This window comes from Schistocerca serialis, chromosome 2 (assembly GCF_023864345.2).
Source record: "Schistocerca serialis cubense isolate TAMUIC-IGC-003099 chromosome 2, iqSchSeri2.2, whole genome shotgun sequence".
Classification (NCBI taxonomy): Eukaryota; Metazoa; Arthropoda; class Insecta; order Orthoptera; family Acrididae; genus Schistocerca; species Schistocerca serialis.
This window is the reverse complement of record NC_064639.1, coordinates 165425602-165444438: the sequence shown is the minus strand read 5'-3', so window position 1 is coordinate 165444438 and position 18837 is coordinate 165425602. Positions and strand designations below refer to the sequence as shown.

The 18837-nt window shown below is 40.6% G+C and overlaps 1 protein-coding gene across 1 annotated transcript in view; it reads left to right on the top strand.

Annotated features, from left to right (window-relative positions):
* LOC126456873 (dynein axonemal heavy chain 7-like) overlaps nucleotides 1–18837 on the top strand; it is a 783013-nt gene that overhangs the window by 665424 nt on the left and 98752 nt on the right. Inside the window, 1 exon segment of the mRNA XM_050092694.1 lies at nucleotides 7821–7977. Within this exon segment, the coding sequence (XP_049948651.1) occupies nucleotides 7821–7977 (157 nt within the window).

Sequence of the window (18837 nt, the reverse complement as noted above, 5' to 3'; positions counted from 1 at the left end):
CGTCTATCTTCAGGAGTTCTGGGAACTGGGCCGATGCAAAACTTTTTTTGATATGTGTATAACCGTATATTTTGACCTAGAATCTTTCTGCATATATTCGAGCCTCAGCTTGTAGCTGGGAAACTGTGTGTCATTGATTCAGCATTAGCTCTCTTGCCTTTTAGGGCCAAAGTGATAAGTATTCTGTATAAAATCACTTACATACAAAAGCAAATAAGGTAGATGAGGGATTGACATCTAGATTAGAGACTATACTCAAGTTGAACCCAAAACATTCTTTAAATGATAAATCTTATAATATGCAAATTTCTCCATTGTATTTTACTGCCTTGATTGTCCAAGTGTATAGAAGTATCAAATATAAAATAAGCCCTCAGAGGTCTCACATGAATCCTGATGTCATACTTCTCAATTGTAGACACAAAGTCAATAGAAGGTGACTTGTTCCCTCAAGTAAAGTTGTAAGCCTATAAATAATAATAATAATATTTTAATCAAATAATGATTATATGGAACTTTTTGTGATGAGAATGTTAGTTAATGTGAGTAATATGAATGGTCATTACAGTAATATACCTCTATTGTGAACCTAAATACACCATGATATGGCTGGCAGCTCAACCATGATTTCTTTTCTTTTCTTTTCTTTTCTTTTCTTTTCTTAATTGTTCAAAACACTTACAAAAATGAAAGTGTCTGGTATTAAACTTAGCATTTCCCTAATCGACAATACATGGACATTTATTATCATATTTCAGTATCTGTGATAATTACATGCATCATCTTTCTTAAAACCCTCAATAAGTGATTTTAATTTATTTATTTACTCATTTCACAGTGATGTAGGATTTGGCATCACAATACCATGCAAAATAAGTAACTCTAAATATGCATACATACAGAATATATAAGTATGCTTTATGGAGGATAAAACAGCTAGTTAACTGTGGCCGGCTACTGTGGCCAAGCAGTTCTAGGCACTTCAGTTCAGAACCGCACTGCTGCTGTGGTCGCAGGCTCGAATCCTGCCTCAGGCATGGCTGTGTGTGATGTCCTTAGGTTAGTTAGGTTTAAGTAGTTCTAAGTCTAGGGGTTTATGACCTCAGATGTTAAGTCCCATAGTGCTTAAACCCATTTGAACCATTTTGTGAAGGACCATCCCATCATTTGCCTGAAATGATTAGAAAAACCTAAATCAGGATGATGGTCCTTGTGATACAGTGTTCTTTGCTTTACACAGTTTGCATCAGGTAACTTATAACACATTGTTTTGCACAGCATTACTGCACACACTTGGGACACCTGTAGTAACCAAGTAATACATGAAACCAAGCCAATCCAAGTAACACAAATATGGCTTTATTCATAAATCTCTGAACATGAATGGAAATAAGCCTCTCGTAACTCCACACGTCACAAGACAAAAGAATCATACATACAGTGCAGCATACGTGATACACAGAGCAATTGATGTGCGCATTACGAACTAAAACAGACTGAAGGAACATAGTGAATGTGAGCCAATGCTGCTCCACCTGTATTTAGGCATGAGTAACCAGTAGATGTCCGGCACTGTAGCTGGCTTGGCATGCTGAGGGGGGTGGAGGGTTTGATTCCCGGCTGCTTTGGAGATTTTCTCCGCTCAGGGACTGGATGTTTGTGTCATCTTCATCATCATCATTTCATACTCATCGACATGCAAGTTGCCGAAGTGGCATTGTCTCAAAAGACCTGCACCAGGCGATCAGGTCTACCCTCTGGGAGGCCCTCGCCGCACAAAATTTCATTTGACTGGTAGATGGTACAGGGGAGATTGTGCCATGTGCACAGTTCCTACAAGCAGCATCTAGCTGTTGGCCTCCACTGATGCAGTTGGCATTTAATTAAGTATACATATGCAGCAACACTATATTATGTGCACTCACACTCACATGCACTAGTCACATGATACAACACACCCCTCCTTCATGAGAAGAGGTTGCCCAGGCAAAAGAAGAGATGCTGGTACCCAAACAAGAGACACAGCCATTGATGTGGAGCAGAGCTAACAGTGCCAATGGCGGGGCAGGGCAAATTGCTGAATGGCACCAGAGCATAGGGCTGGAATGTGCGAGGATGCGGGCATGCCCAAGGTTGGTGGGCCTGCACAGTGCCCAATGACAGCACTGGAGAGAAGGGTGCCATCACCATCTCTGCATCATCATCATCAACAGGAAGGTCTCAGTGTGAAGGAGATGAGGCAAGACCCATTGATGACTATGGCTGAGGCGATGATGGTGAGGAGGCCAGTGGAGGTGGCCCAACCGGAACAGCAGACAGACTGGTACCCAGCACCAGGAAGCTGGAACTGCAGGGCACCGCAAGTGCAGGAAGTGGCCAATGGGGCAGGGGCACCTCCGCAGCAGGCCATGATAGGCAAGTGGCAGAGGGCTGTGGGATGGTCAGTGGTGATGAGTGCCACACCCGTGAACCACAAGCTTCCAGCAACAAGTGGAGTTGCAACTGAACAAAGTGGTGTGCCATCAGTTGTACAGAAGTCATGAAGATGGCATCCTCAGTGACAGACAACAGTGACTGGTATCCACTTGGACTGGTGAACAAACCCTCGCACCCACACTGGTGATTCCAGAGCAAAGTGGCCAGATGAACCCAACTGCAGAGGGAGCAGTGCGGGCTGCAGAAGATGGAAGAGTGTGCGTGGCTGCTTTCTCCGTAGCCATGAAGTGATAGGTGCTCAGAAAGCAGCTAAGCTGGCTAAGAATCCACAACCAGGTTTTCATTTGGGACTTGAATATACACACTAGTTGTATACCTTGCCATTTGATTGAGGGTGGAATTTTGGAGCCATAACATGACTGATGCTGTGGCAGGAACAAAACAATTGAAAGATTTGATAAATGAACTGGGGCCCATTATCAGATACTAAGGTACAAAGAAAGCCCTCAATAGAAAAAACCCTCAAATACATATGAATTGTTACATCAGCTGACATCAAAGCCCTCCAGAGAATGTAAGGAAACTGTGAAAATGCATGCACAACCAAGAGCCAATAGGATTTCAAGAAGGGACCTGCAAAGTCTACATGAATATGTCCTCATGGCTGGTGTGAAGCGAGCCAGGGGACAGACACCCTAGGAGTTGCCTGGGCACACTGCTCACAAGCTGCATCAATCCCTGACCAAAAAACATGTCTCCTAGCTAACAGTTTAGTGCACAAAACTCCTCATGGTCCTATTGTAGAAGGCATAAAATGTCTTGCTGTAATGTGGTTGGAATGACTGCTTTGGGAGAGAGATCTTCCGTGGACAACAGCAAAACACCATCCCAAACAAGTTCTCAAAAATAAAGAGCAACACCGTAAGGAAAAGTAGTTGTGCAGGGGGTCGAAGCCTGACCCAGTTGTTTATCTGGCCAGCCCTGTTGAACAAATCAAACAACCTGGCGGAGAGCCGGGTTGGCAACAATGGCAGCTGTTATGCATGTGCTCATAATTGGGAAACCTTCAACCATGACCTGCATCTCAACATCAAGATGGAAGCAAAGGAATTCTGTATGATCAAAGCTGGGATCAAGACCCACAGGCAGGCGGTACAAGATGTCTGCATTGACATATTAGATGTAGGTCAAAAATGGTTTTCATAACTGTAGCAAGACAAGAACAGTACCCAGCATTGTGGGCAAAATGCTGCTTCGTCAGGCAAGCCAGTGTGACAGTTAAACAAGGAAACTAAAGTATTATGATCAGTAATAAGGTGAAACTTGGAGCCATACAAGAAAACATGAAATTTCTGGAGAGCATAGACTGTGGCAAGAGCGGCTTTATCCACCCAAGAGTAATGCCGCTGGGCCGAAGTGAGGGATTTAGAGGTGAAAGGAACAGATTGTTCAGAGCTGTTGGCATATCGGTGTGCTAGAACTGTACTGAAGCCATACTATGAGGTGTCAGTCACCAAAACTGTGTGCTGTTTTGCTAAACAAGGAGCCGAGAGGAGTTTGGATTCAATACTTGAAAAGCACATTCACAATGTAGGCAACAGCAAAAAAGGTACATTCTTGCATAACAAGGCATGCAACAGGTGGGTTGTTGTGGCCACCTCTGTAATGATGTGGGGCACGTGCACTTGGAGTGATATGGGACCCTTGATATGTCTAGATATGACTATGACAGATGACACTTACGTAAGAATCCTGTCTGATCACCTGCATCCGTTCCTGTCATTGTGCATTCCAACAGACTTGGGCAATTCCAACAGGATAATGTGACACCCAACATGTCCAGAATTGCTTCAGAGAGGCAGGAATTTATGGTAGCAGGCTGTCTTCACTGAATGTGGTTGAACCCCATCCTGCAAGATCCCAAATAAACAGTGGAAGATTGAAAAAACTGAGATTTCACAAGGTTATGCTATAAGCCAGTGAACTATAAGACAGAAAAAGAAGTGCACAAACTTTTCAAGTGATCGCCATGGAAGAGCCAATAACAGTCATCATCCAAATAATTAATACAACCCAGGACAGGCATAGTCAGTTGCTCTAAAAATCATTGGAAAATAGCAGTGGCATTAGCCACACCAAAAACAAGGCACAAATGTTCATAGAGCCCAAAAAGTATTCAGACCCAGAACCTGCCAAGATTTGTTGTGCACAGGAAGCTGCAGATATGCTTCAGACAAAGAAAAGTACTGGCCTCCACATGTTTTGCCAGTAGTTCCTCCAGGTAGGAGAGGATATGTAACTACGATCAACTGAACATTGACAGTCATACTGAACTCTCCACAGAGATGAAGTTTCTCCAACAACTTCTGAAATGCAGCCAGTGGGGATGACCATTCACTAGTCATAATAGGTTGCACCATCCCTCGAGATTGAATTCTGTCCATTTCTGCTTTCACCTGATCTTTCAGGGCGAGAAGAATAGGACGCTCATGACAAAAGCATGGCCAAGCCATGGATTTCAAAGAAATATGAGCAGCAAAATTTGTAGCACACCCTAAGGCTTCCCAAAACAAGCCAAAAATTCCTCACAGAGTTTCTCCAGTTGAGAATAAGGTACCTGATCAGATACAAGGTGAACTGTGTCAATGATAGCAAATCCAAATGCCAGAAATGCATCCATCCCAAACAAGTTCTTAACACTGGCACTGGCATCAGCAACCACCAAATATGTAACAGAATGAACCATTGATTTGTAAGAGGTAGATGCTGTAAATTGTCCCATCAGTGCACTGTTCTGTTTGTTAAAACTGACCAGCTTCCTTGTGGTTGGTGTCAACGATAGCAAGCCTAAACTCACATAGGTTTGAGAATTCAATAACATCATTGCAGCACGTGTGTTAATCTGTAGCTGGAGCATTTGGTGAAAAGTACTTAACTCAATAAACAACTTGGGAGAAGGCACAAGCTTTGGAGTCACACAGTTTATGTCCATGTCCATATCCTGAGAAACCATTGGTGAATGGCACATGGAGGCAATGTGGCCTTTCCTCTGGCAAGCATTACAAATAGTGTAGTGCTTAGGGCATGCCGATTGTTTATACTTGACAAAACAGAAATGACAAGATGGTAACAGAGAACATTGATGCTGGTGCTGTGACTGCTTGGACCAGCCTTGGTCTGCTTGGCACTGGGCCCACATCTTTACTACAATGACTGCCTCTTCCTCGTGCAAGCTATCTGTTGTCCTAGTGGGGGGGGGGGGGGGGGGGGGGGGACACTTTGTGACACAACTGCCACATCACCCCACATTCAATTTGGTCATCCATTGCCTGAGAAGCTTCAAAAAATTATTCCATTTGCAAAACTTCTGACAACAGGCACACTTCCTTGTCCAGAGGTAAAAAGATAATTTTGTCGGGTACTACAGAGTCTGCATCAGAGTCAGTAAGGGCTCCAGTAATGATTTGACACTTACAGCTAAGGTCATGAAGTTTGGCTGCCCAGACCCTGTATGACTGGTCTGGTTTCTTCTGGCATCAGTAGAATTCAATTCATGCCGCTATGTAATGTATTCATTTTCAATGATAGATGAACTGTAAACTGCAGTTGTGCTCAAAAGTAAGAGCTGCTGGTTCTTGCAAAGGGGCAAGCTGACACAGTAATTGATAACACTTTAGGTGGAAACCACGAGAGAAATAAGGCTTCGCATAAATTCAAGTCTGCCACACCAAAAGCCAAAAATGCTATATGAGTATTTTTTTGTAAGCTTCTCAATTCTCAGTTGAATCATCATACAGAGGAAAAGTGGATGGATATACCAGTGCAATGATACCCTGTCTGTTAATGAACAGCTGTATCACATTAGTATGAAGATGGTGATTTGATAATGGGAGTCATTTCTGAAACTAGGCACTGCAAGTAAAATAGTTTTAAGGAGGTTAAAAATTTTGAAGCTTATTAAAAACTTGAGGTGTACTAGCCTGTTAGGTATAGTAGTTTAGGGAATAATGAAAAATGAAAAAAGTGTCTGAGTTTTTATACTAAATGTTAGATACTCAAATTGAAGCTCCAACTGTATATTCATAGTGATCAAAAGAGATGAAATTAAAATAAGATATATGAAGCAGCTGGAACAAGTTGTGATAATAGCATAAACTACTTATTGTAAAGAACTTTTCTCTTATAATTAGATTTTAAAAAAGTGGTGTTGTGAAATGAAGATAAATGCTATGGACAAGAAGGGCACAAAGCATTAGAAGATACAAAAAATAATAAATATATGAGTGAGTAAAAAATAAATATAACCTTTGTTAAGAAATTGTTGTATATCTATGCAGTATATGAATAAATAAAAAGTAAGTATAAACTTGTTAAAAACAAGCTGTCTGTCTAGGTAGTTGGACTATGGGAAAGAAGTACTACGAAACATTATGCACGAACAAAACAAAATAAGTATATTGCTATTATAGTCTCTCGAAGTTGGCAGATATGTATGTAAGATATTAAACATACTTGATAAAGAAATCCATTATGTATAGCACTGGTTATGTTACTAGTTAAGCTTAGGTAACTTGTTATGAGAGCATTCGTCTGAGTGGGGGAATGTGATGTTACATACCACTACAGTAGAGTGATGAGTAACGCTATGACAATGTAACAATTGATGCTCGTGAACTATAAGTGATATAATTATTCAGTATTTAGGAGAGCACAGGTGTTTTGGAATGTTGTTACAAATTATGACATATTGTGAGTACACTGCGGGATGCTGCATGTCTTCAAGGTGGGATGGTGTTGCAGTAACTACATGAGATGCAGTATCTGTGTTGCCATCTGTGCACACTCCATGCACTGTCTTCCCAGCTAGGGGTAGTGTGACAAGTCAAGAGTAAAAGAACTCAGGAAAACAATGCTTGGAGTGTTCCATGAAGAAACAGTAGAAGATTGTACAGTTTCGATTCATGTCACTCTTATGCAACATCTGGATAAGATAAGCCATGAGAGTTTTGTGTAGAAGGATTTACTGTATGATTATAGAAGAATAAATGGAGACTGTTGCTGAAGAAACTGATACTGTTTATTTATGAGAATCAGCAGTATGTTGGAGAACTGCCAAGAAAACAAAGCTAGAATGACTTACACTGTCATAGTCAAGATATAAATATAGTTATGGAGCAGCTGAAAACTATGAGAAATCAACAGATTCAAAGCAGAGAATGTCAAGGAAACATTGCAATGTATGAACACATCATGAAGTTACACTTCCATAAGCACTTCTTCTACCAATGAAAACAGTGTTATATGATGTGAATGTGATGTGTGACACATAAAACAGAACATGTATTTGTAACAAATAGTTAAATTTTTGTTTTCATTATTTGCAGGATGTGCAGTTTGATGCTCTTCGTTACTTAACTGGAGAATGCAATTATGGGGGTCGTGTTACCGATGACTGGGATCGACGATGTCTCAACACTATTCTTGCCAAGTTTTACTGCAAAGAACTTCTTGAAGAAGATTTTTATCCATTTGACCCAACAGGTAATGGATGTTTTTCAATTTCATTGAGTCACAGATCTAATACCAAACTTTTGCAGCTCAAATGGGTGACAAAAAATTTTCTATTAAAGTGCAGGATGATCCATAACACTTTCAGGGCACATTACCTAGCCTGAAAGTTTTAAGAATAGATCCATGCAATTAGCATCTTCAAAACAGCATCCCGAACCCATAAAAAGTTCTGCAACCTGTGTTGCATAACTCTTTTAGTTCTGATAAATATGGACTATTTTATTGTTACTTTTGCTAGACATAATAACACAGTATTCACTTCAAATCTTTATTTGTATATGGTCTGTGAGCCTGAAAAAATATCAGAGAAAGGCCACATTAGGCATATAACTTGATAGCAGTGTTGTGTTGTTGTGGCCAGTTGGGTGCTGTCAGTCACCCACATGGTCCGGATTTAATGTAGTGTGGTGCAGCCACAGAGGATAAGATACATAGGCAGTGCAACCATTATTGGCAACTGGCAGGAAGAGGGCTGACAAATCATCATGGAAGAAGACACATGGTGATTGCTGCACACACAGTCTCTGTGTTACCATGATACAAGCAGACAGTGTGTACTGTTGATGGTGGTATGCAGTAATTTTGAGCATTGCAGTGAAGTCAGGATGAACAGACTGATCATTGTAGATGCACCACCTGATATTTCATATTAGTTATTACTGTGGCCATCTCTATGATTGATTGATTGATTGATTGATTTTTATTGTCCAAAAACAAAACATTTACAGGGATGCAAAGCTTGTATAAGCAACGTCAATAAATGTACAAACAACAATGGCAATAGATATACAAATAATTAATCTATGTTAGAAATTATGCTCACAGAAATCTTCCATTGTATAAAAACAATTTTGAATTAATAAAGTTCTTACAAATATTTTAAATTTTTTCAGCTCCAGTCTCTTAACTGACTCTGGTAGTTTATTAAATAGCTTTACAGATGTGTGTCTGAAGGTGTTTAGAGTTTTGGTATATGAGCAGTAGTCTTTTCTTACATCATTACAGTGTCGTGTGTTATAACTATGTACATCAGAATTCAGATCAAAACTAGACATTGTACATTAAAAAGAAACATTGAAATATGTATATACATGGCAAGGTCATAATACGAAGTTTAATAAATAATTCTCTACAGTGAGTTCTAGGTGGTACTTTATGTATCAGTATGACAGCTTTTTTCTGGGCTGTAAATAAGCATTTTGAGTAGCAATTATTACCCCACAAGATTGTCCCATACATCAAATGGGAGTGAATATAACTGTAATAGACAGAAAGCAAAATTTTCTCATCTACTGTTGCTTGTAATTTTCTGAGCATAAATATTCCTTTAGAAATTTTTGGTGTTAAATAATTCACATGTACCTGCCAGCCTAAATTATTTTGCAAAACAATGCCAAGAAACATGCCAGGAACTGTCTGTCAGGTGATTCTACTGTTATAAGAAATGTTTAATTCCTGTGTTTTATTTATGTTCATAGACAGGCTATTGGCATTGCACCAGTTAGAAAGTATATCTACCTTGCGTGAGGTAGAGTTACTTACATTATTGTTCGTAAGCACTGTAACACTTAAACTGATATCATCTGCATACAAGTAACAGTTTGTAGCATCATCTATTACATTGCTAGGTAGGTCATTCATACACTCCTGGAAATGGAAAAAAGAACACATTGACACCGGTGTGTCAGACCCACCATACTTGCTCCGGACACTGCGAGAGGGCTGTACAAGCAATGATCACACGCACGGCACAGCGGACACACCAGGAACCGCGGTGTTGGCCGTCGAATGGCGCTAGCTGCGCAGCATTTGTGCACCGCCGCCGTCAGTGTCAGCCAGTTTGCCGTGGCATATGGAGCTCCATCGCAGTCTTTAACACTGGTAGCATGCCGCGACAGCGTGGACGTGAACCGTATGTGCAGTTGACGGACTTTGAGCGAGGGCGTATAGTGGGCATGCGGGAGGCCGGGTGGACGTACCGCTGAATTGCTCAACACGTGGGGCGTGAGGTCTCCACAGTACATCGATGTTGTCGCCAGTGGTCGGCGGAAGGTGCACGTGCCCGTCGACCTGGGACCGGACCGCAGCGACGCACGGATGCACGCCAAGACCGTAGGATCCTACGCAGTGCCGTAGGGGACCACACCGCCACTTCCCAGCAAATTAGGGACACTGTTGCTCCTGGGGTATCGGCGAGGACCATTCGCAACCGTCTCCATGAAGCTGGGCTACGGTCCCGCACACCGTTAGGCCGTCTTCCGCTCACGCCCCAACATCGTGCAGCCCGCCTCCAGTGGTGTCGCGACAGGCGTGAATGGAGGGACGAATGGAGATGTGTCGTCTTCAGCGATGAGAGTCGCTTCTGCCTTGGTGCCAATGACAGTCGTATGCGTGTTTGGCGCCGTGCAGGTGAGCGCCACAATCAGGACTGCATACGACCGAGGCACATAGGGCCAACACCCGGCATCATGGTGTGGGGAGCGATCTCCTACACTGGCCGTACACCACTGGTGATCGTCGAGGGGACACTGAATAGTGCACGGTACATCCAAACCGTCATCGAACCCATCGTTCTACCATTCCTAGACCGGCAAGGGAACTTGCTGTTCCAACAGGACAATGCACGTCCGCAGGTATCCAGTGCCACCCAACGTGCTCTAGAAGGTGTAAGTCAACTACCCTGGCCAGCAAGATCTCCGGATCTGTCCCCCATTGAGCATGTTTGGGACTGGATGAAGCGTCGTCTCACGCGGTCTGCACGTCCAGCACGAACGCTGGTCCAACTGAGGCGCCAGGTGGAAATGGCATGGCAAGCCGTTCCACAGGACTACATCCAGCATCTCTACGATCGTCTCCATGGGAGAATAGCAGCCTGCATTGCTGCGAAAGGTGGATATACACTGTACTAGTGCCGACATTGTGCATGCTCTGTTGCCTGTGTCTATGTGCCTGTGGTTCTGTCAGTGTGATCATGTGATGTATCTGACCCCAGGAATGTGTCAATAAAGTTTCCCCTTCCTGGGACAATGAATTCACGGTGTTCTTATTTCAATTTCCAGGAGTGTATATAACATATAACAAGAGAGGGCCCAAGATTGACCCTTGAGGAACACCGTGATTAACGGGTAAAAAAACTAGAATATTGGTTATTGAAGTAAACAGTTTGAGATCTATTAGATAAGAATGACTGAATAATTTTAACAGCAGAGACTGAGAAACCTACAGTTTTTTATTTCAGCAGCAGAGTGTTGTGGCACACAGTGTCAAATGCTTTTGATAAGTCAAAAAAGTTTGTACTTACAATAAATTTTTCTTCTTTTGCTTCAAGACAGTTACATATGTAGCTCATAACAGCATCGCATGTTGATAGATTTTTCCTAAACCCAAACTGGCTATTTGAAAGTAATTGATGAGAATCTAGAAAATTGATTATTTGAATACTCATTAATTTCCCAATTACCTTGGATAAAAGAGGTACAAGAGAAACTGGCCTATAATTGCTAGGCAAATTATTGTCACCTTTTTGTGGACTGGGATTACTTTAGTTACTTTTAGTTTTTTAGGGAAACAACTTTCATCAAAGCAGTAGTTTATGATGTGACAGAGAACCTCTGCTATATTATGACCACTAAGTTTCAATATTTTAGAGCTGATATTGTAAATACCCAGTGAATCACTTTTACTAAGAGAAAGAATGACAGAGTGTACATCTTCTACACAAATGTGTTCAAAATAAAACACATTTTCCCTAGCATTTTGGTTTTTATAGGCAACATCCAAATACTAGCTATGTTCATGTTTACTATCAGGTATCTTAGTCACTGCACTATCTACACTGTTTACAAAATAATTATTAAAACTATTAGCACTAATTTTGGATCTAGATACAAATTCTTTGCTACCTGATGCTAGATTCTCATTAATGATTTTCCGCATTTCTTTTGGTTTATTAATAGCTTGTGCAACCAATTTGTAATTACATTTTAATTTAGCTTTCTTAATACCCATTCTGTACTGATATTTGCCTTCTTTGTATCTTACTTTGGCATGCAGATAAGATGAATTCTTTGCAAAGTAGTAGAAATTGTTGCATTGATCTTTAAGTTTTCATAGTTCCTGTGTGTACCATTTATTTTTATTGATAGTCGATACCCTGCTCATTTTAGTCCTATGAGGACAATGTGACAATGTGTTATTGTCTGCCAAGAGGCTCATGATCAACAGCTATAATGCCACACTGTTTGTGCAATATCAAATGAACTTCAGTAAGTTGAGTAGGTCATTGGCATCTTTTATATTCTGATTCTAGTACTGTATCCTCTGTCTCTTCTAAATTGACTCCAATTTCTTCTACTATCGCATCAGACAAATCGTCCCCCCTCACGGGGGCCTTCAATATACTCTTTCCACCTATCCACTCTCTCTTCTGCATTTAACAGGGGATTTCTCGTTGCACTCTTAATGTTACCACCCCAGCTTTTAATTTTGCTGAATGTTGTTTTGACTTGCCTATATGCTGAGTCAGTCCTTCCAACAATCATTTCTTCCTATTTATTTTGTTCCCTTAACATTTTTGTACTTCAATCTTGCATTAATCAACTGAAGAATTTCTTCTGTATGCCCTGTTTTCCTCACAGTTACATTCTTTGTACCTATGTTTTTCTTTCCAACTTTTGTGATTGCCCTTTTTAGAGATGTCCACTCATCTTCAACTGTACTGCCACTGGTTAGAGAGCTTCAAGGGTATCTCGTCATTTGTATATTGATCCCACCTGAATAATATCTTAAACTTCAGCCTACTCTTCATCACTGCTACACTGTGATCAGAGTATGTATCTGCTCCTGGGCATGCCTTACAACCCAGTATCTGATTTTGGAAAATCTATCTGACCATAATGTAATATAACTGAAATGTTCCTGTATCTCCCAGCCATTTCCAAGTACACCTCCTCTCTTGTGATTCATGGACGGAGTATTCGCTATTACTAGCTGAAATTTACTACAGAACTCAATTAGTCTTTCTTCTCTCTCATTGCTTGTCTTAAGTCCATATTCTCCTGCAACCATTTATTCTACTCCTTCCTCTACAACTGCATTCCAGTACCCCTTGAGTATTATATTTTCATCTCTGTTTATATACTATATTACCCTTTCCTCATATACTTTATCTGTCTCTTCATCTTCATCTTACAACGTTGGCATCTATACCTGAACTATCGTTGTTGGTGGTGGTTTGCTGTCGATTCTGAAAAGAACAACTCTACCACTAAACTGTTCACAGTGACACACACTCTGCCCTACCTTCATATTTGTAATGAATCCTACTCCCTGTTATACCATTTTCTGCTGCTGTTGAAATTGCCCTATACTCATCTGACCATAAATCTTTGTTTTCTTTCCATTTCACTTCATTAACTCCTGTTTATCTAGATTGAGCCTTTACATTTCCCTTTTCAGATTTTCTAGCTTCGCTACCATGTTCAACCTTCTGACACTCCATGCTGTAACTCGTAGAACATTATCCTTTCATTGGTTGTTCAATCTTTTTCTCATAGTCACCTCCCCTTTGGCAGACCCCTCCCAGAGATTCAAATGGGGGACTGCTCTGGAATCTTTTTCCATTGAAGAGATCATCATCACACTTTTTCAATTATAGGCCAAATTTCCTGTTGATACATTTTATGTATCTTTAATGCATTAGTTTCCATTGCCTTCTGCATGCTCATGCTGTTGATCATTGCTGATTCATCTGCCTGTAGGGGCAATTTCCCACACCAAAGACAAGAGTGTGTCCTGACTCAGATTAGAAAGTTCATAATAAAATTCTGCTTTTGCTTTAATAATATTTATAAATGCCCACATTTTCTCCCAGCTGTTAGCCAAGCATACAGATTGTAGCAAAAGTCCTATCAACTAGAAGATACACATCTGATTGCTTTTTTTCTTGTATTTAAGGTCAGGCATACAGTTGAAGTACATAAATGAAATCATGCTGCCACTCAGAGAGTATTTGTTAATTTGTTAGTGAGGAGCTCATCCATCAAGATTTATTTCTGATAGCATGGGGATTAGGGGGTATGCAATTTGCTGAGATCAGTCATATTCACTACTCAGCTTGTATGAACTGGGTCACAGTCACTTCCCAGTTAAACAGATCACATATTGGGGTTGGGAGGACAAGGGCTACTGTGCTAAATCCACACTACTGTCTGCCTGCTACATTTTACTGTGAGAACTCATCTCCAAAGCAGCAATTGATCATGGATGCTAATATTCACCAATCTACCTATGGGTAGCATTGGGGCAGTTGATTTCACTGTTGTCATTCCAGTCTGAGCTGCTGGAGATGGTGGTCATTTGCATGTGAGCTGTGCTTGCTTGTATGAATGTGTGCATGTGTTTTCTTTTTGGCCGAAAGCTAAATGTGTAACAGTCGTTTCGTTATGCCTATATGCAACTCTACATGGTATCTTTACAGTGGGTAGCAATCTATCCTTTTCCTAATATTCTTGATATTCCAGGCTGGAGTTCCCATTGTTTGATTTCACTGTTGGATGTGTAATTGACAATTTATGATAAGCATGTTGGATACAGTTGTATTATTTCATTGCCATAATTGATGTGGGTACTTGGTTCATTTTGATCTAACACACTGTCAGTTTCTGGAATTTGTTACAGTAATGGCTTTTGTAGACAACAATAAAAATCAAATTCAGCTTAACTATGATGCAAACAGTTGTGAAATAAAAGACAAAGCACTTTTCATGTAGAGTTTGCCTCCTTCTCTGAGGTTAAGAGTGGGATTAGGTACTACTCTTCTGCTAATTAAAGTCCCATTCCCCCCCCACCTCCAAAGCAGCATGCAGTATCAAAGGTTAGAAAGTGTACATTACACTGAAGTCTGATGTAGTGCCAAAATTTTGCAAAGCAAGCAACATTACTTTTGTATTGAAAGATGAAGTGAGGCAAGAACTTGACTGTCTTGAATAGAAGATGCTGGTTGTGGTAGTACTAAAACAACCAAGTGACTCAGTTTACATCCTATTTCCAAACTGGAAGAATGTATGTAAAAATTAGCTGGTGGTATGTACTTTGCCAAGTTGGATCTTGAAGAAGCATATTTGCAAATCCTTTTGGACAAAGACACACTGAGATTTATGGCAATAAGTACTCAATTTGGTTTTCACCATTTCAAAAGGTTACCCTTCAGAATAGCCAGGAGACTGAGCTTGTTGCTGCAGTATTTGGAACAATTAATTTACAAAGTGCCGAATGCTGTGAACTACTTTGATGAGATAATTGTGTCAGGTGCAGGCCCACGGGATCTCTTAACAGAATTTGGAATCTTATTTCCAAAATTCTAGAAGCAGCAAATTTGAAATTCAAGAAATAAGAGTGAAATACTGTCTGTGGACAGCATCAAGAAACAGATGATGCCATTAAAAAGCTTCTGGCTCCAAGCAGTTATATTCCATAGTGGGACAAGTAAAGTTTTTCAGAAGTTTCTCCCTTGTGCAGCTTCCGTCATCAACCACTGCACACATTGTTATGTAAAGGCACCAGGCAGAACTATAACAGTGTCACACTGACATAATGGTTTTGAATGACCATTTGCATTCTCTTCAAAGATTCTGACCATGGCACAATGAAATTACAGTCAGATCAAGAAGGAGGGTCTCACAATTATATTTGCAGTTAAGAAATTTCATGAATATGGATGTAAATTTATGCTCCTCACAGATTGCAAACCTTTAATTGCTATCTTTGCACTGAACAATATTGTTCTTACATGGGCACCACAAAAGTTGCATCGCTGGGCACTTCTTTTAAATTATGACTGTGAAATTATATTCAGGTTCACAGCACAAAATTTGATTGTGGATTTGATACCACATTTGATAATAGGACAAGAGAAAAGCTTTGACTCATCAGCAGATTTTTTTTTAGTGGATGTCATTAGTCAAGACACTGTGGGAGGTTTAACAGTAATTTCTAATTTAATTGTCAAACTTGAGCCTAAATATCCTGTTTTGTCTAACATCAGATACTATATTCAAATGGAGTGCCCTAATGACAAGAAGTTACTTAATCATCCTGAGATTAAATCTTACTGGAATAGAGGCATGCACTTAAATTATACAAAGGTGCCATCCTGGAACATTCAGAATCAGGCAAGACATTAATGGTTATTGCTGTGGTGCTTAAATCTAAGGTATTACAGATGCTACATCAGTGCCATTGGGGCATACTGTGCACCAAACACATTGGCAGAGAGCATTTCTGCTGTAAGAATATCGACCAAGGCATTTAAATGATGTTGGCTATGTGCTGTGGCCACAGCCATCAGAACACTCACCGTGCCTACATATTGATTTTACAGGACAATTTCTCAGAAGCTACAGGCTCATCCTCATTAACACTTTCTCCAAATTTCCATTTGTGATGCAGATGTCAGTGATATCTTCAATGAAGAGTATTCAGGCTTTGTCTAACATCTGAAGGACTGCTGAAATCTATTGTCATTTAAAATTGCACACAGTATTTTTCTCAGGAATTGACAATGTTTTGTGAAACCAATGGCATTTCACACTTCAGAAATGCACCATTTCATCGTGAGGCCAACGGACTCACTGAAAAATACTTACGAACTTCGAAGTCACACATGAGAAAGCTTGTTCACAGTAAAATGAAGACAGTGCTTTATTGATCTTCCTATCTCAGTATAGAGCTACTCCACATGTTGCATAATCTACAACAGAGAAACACTATGGAAGACCACATTGGACATTAATGTCAATTTTAAAGCTACTCATGCATCCAAATGCAATGACAATGGTGAAAACAATTTTTTTTTTTTTTTAACTAAATGATCTAGTACTCATCTCAGTGTACAAATATGAGAAAAAGACATGGTTAGCAGGCATAGTCATAGAGCAGTTTGGCAATGCTGTGTTTAAGATCAAATGTTTACATGGAATCACAATGAGCCAAAAAAATCAAATCAGGCTGCACCACACTCACATGCAAATAGGCTGAACTCCTATGCTGCTTTCTTTTATGGAACAAGGAGACCTCAATGCAGACAGCCATCTGAGAGACCTTTCAGTGCAGCTGGCAGCTGCCTCTACCAGTGCATCCATCAGCAAGCCCCAACTGCATCCAGTCTATAACAAACTAATGGAAGTGGACATCATGCATAATACCTCAGACCAGGTTACAAAAGTCAAAATGGTAAACGCGTGATTGGCTGACCCCTCAGTGTTGTTTTGCATGGGTTTCCCATGGTGACACTGATGAATTCGAAGGAGAGCAATATATGTGCACCCACCAAATATTCACACCAGTAAGCAAGGAAGCAGGTTGCTAATGAAGCCAGCTGGTCTCCCTCCACACACACACAAACACACACACACACACACACACACACACACACACACACACACACACACCAAGGGAATGATGATGTGTTCTAAGTGAGAGGTTCACAACAAATACTGTGAGAGAGGCTGGTACCACACAGGCACAATCACTCACCTGTTGTCTCTCAAGTCTGTGCACCAGCAAGCAGATGGTGTTCCCAAACCCGGATTCCTTCCTGTGCCTGTGCTACTTGCTCCATCTGTTGTACTCATCCACTGAAGGGATGAACAGCAACATAGGGAACACTGTCAACCACGGACTAGTTTACTTCTGCCTCGTACTGGCTGACAGATACAAAAACACAACATGCTGTAGACACTCAATAGTTCCACACCAGCAATCAGACTGTACCGATCAGTGCCTGCAACAGCTCATAACAGTGTCCTGATGACTACCTACTGACCTAGCAGCCACTATTTATGGAATAATTGTACTACTGAGTGCCTCCTCAATTACCTGAAGTTATAAGGACAATATGTTAATGACCCTGCCACAGTGATAACACTGTCAGATCACTAAAGTTAAGTGCTGTCAGGCATGGCTAGCACTTGGTGACCCTCTGGGTCTGCTAAGTGCTGTTATCAAGCAGGGTTCACATGGCATTGTGAGGCCAATTAAGGAGAGATGTGATTCAGAAGTAGCAGCTCCGGTAACAAAAATTCCTGTTTGAATGGAGAGAGGAAGTGACAATATATAGACTGCCAAGAAAGAACAATGTTTGTTGGACCTCATTGTATCAGGCTTTAGACATAAGAGTGCCACGCATCAAACTGTACTATAATTTAGTGCCATTTTGTAACATACTCTTGATGAATATTGTTTGTTATTTCTTATTGTTTTGCCTCATCTTTATTATAGAGCTGCCCTGCCAAACATGTGTTTATTTGCATGCATGCAAATCAGGCACCTTTAAGGAACCAGAGTAGGGAAACAGTCTTCTGCTACCATGAATGTCTGGGCTGAATTAATAGCAGCATTCAGTTACTACATTTAAAACAGTTAATCTCTCATTTCCTTAAATTTTGTGTTAATCCATAAAGATATGAATAAATGTTATATCTAAAGGAAATTTCACCTGAGAGAACTGTAAAATATGAGACAGACTGACTGGCTGTCACTTACCTTCAGGAGGTGAAATTCCAAGTATCACCGATGAAAAATTCTATTCCTAGCTTGTGGAATTATTTGTTATTTGCACACAGAGGAAATTCGTTCCTACAGAAGGAAGAGGCAGTTATGAAAGATTTTTTTCTGCTCTTAAATGAAATGTTGTGTTGCTCACAAGCTGCTTCTGATCACATGTTGCAAAGCTAGTTACCCTTCATTCAGCAGTCAGAGTAAGACAGTGCCAAATTACTGTCACTACAGTGTTGTGTAGGTCAGCATCTTGGTCTCCTGCAAGATAGTCAG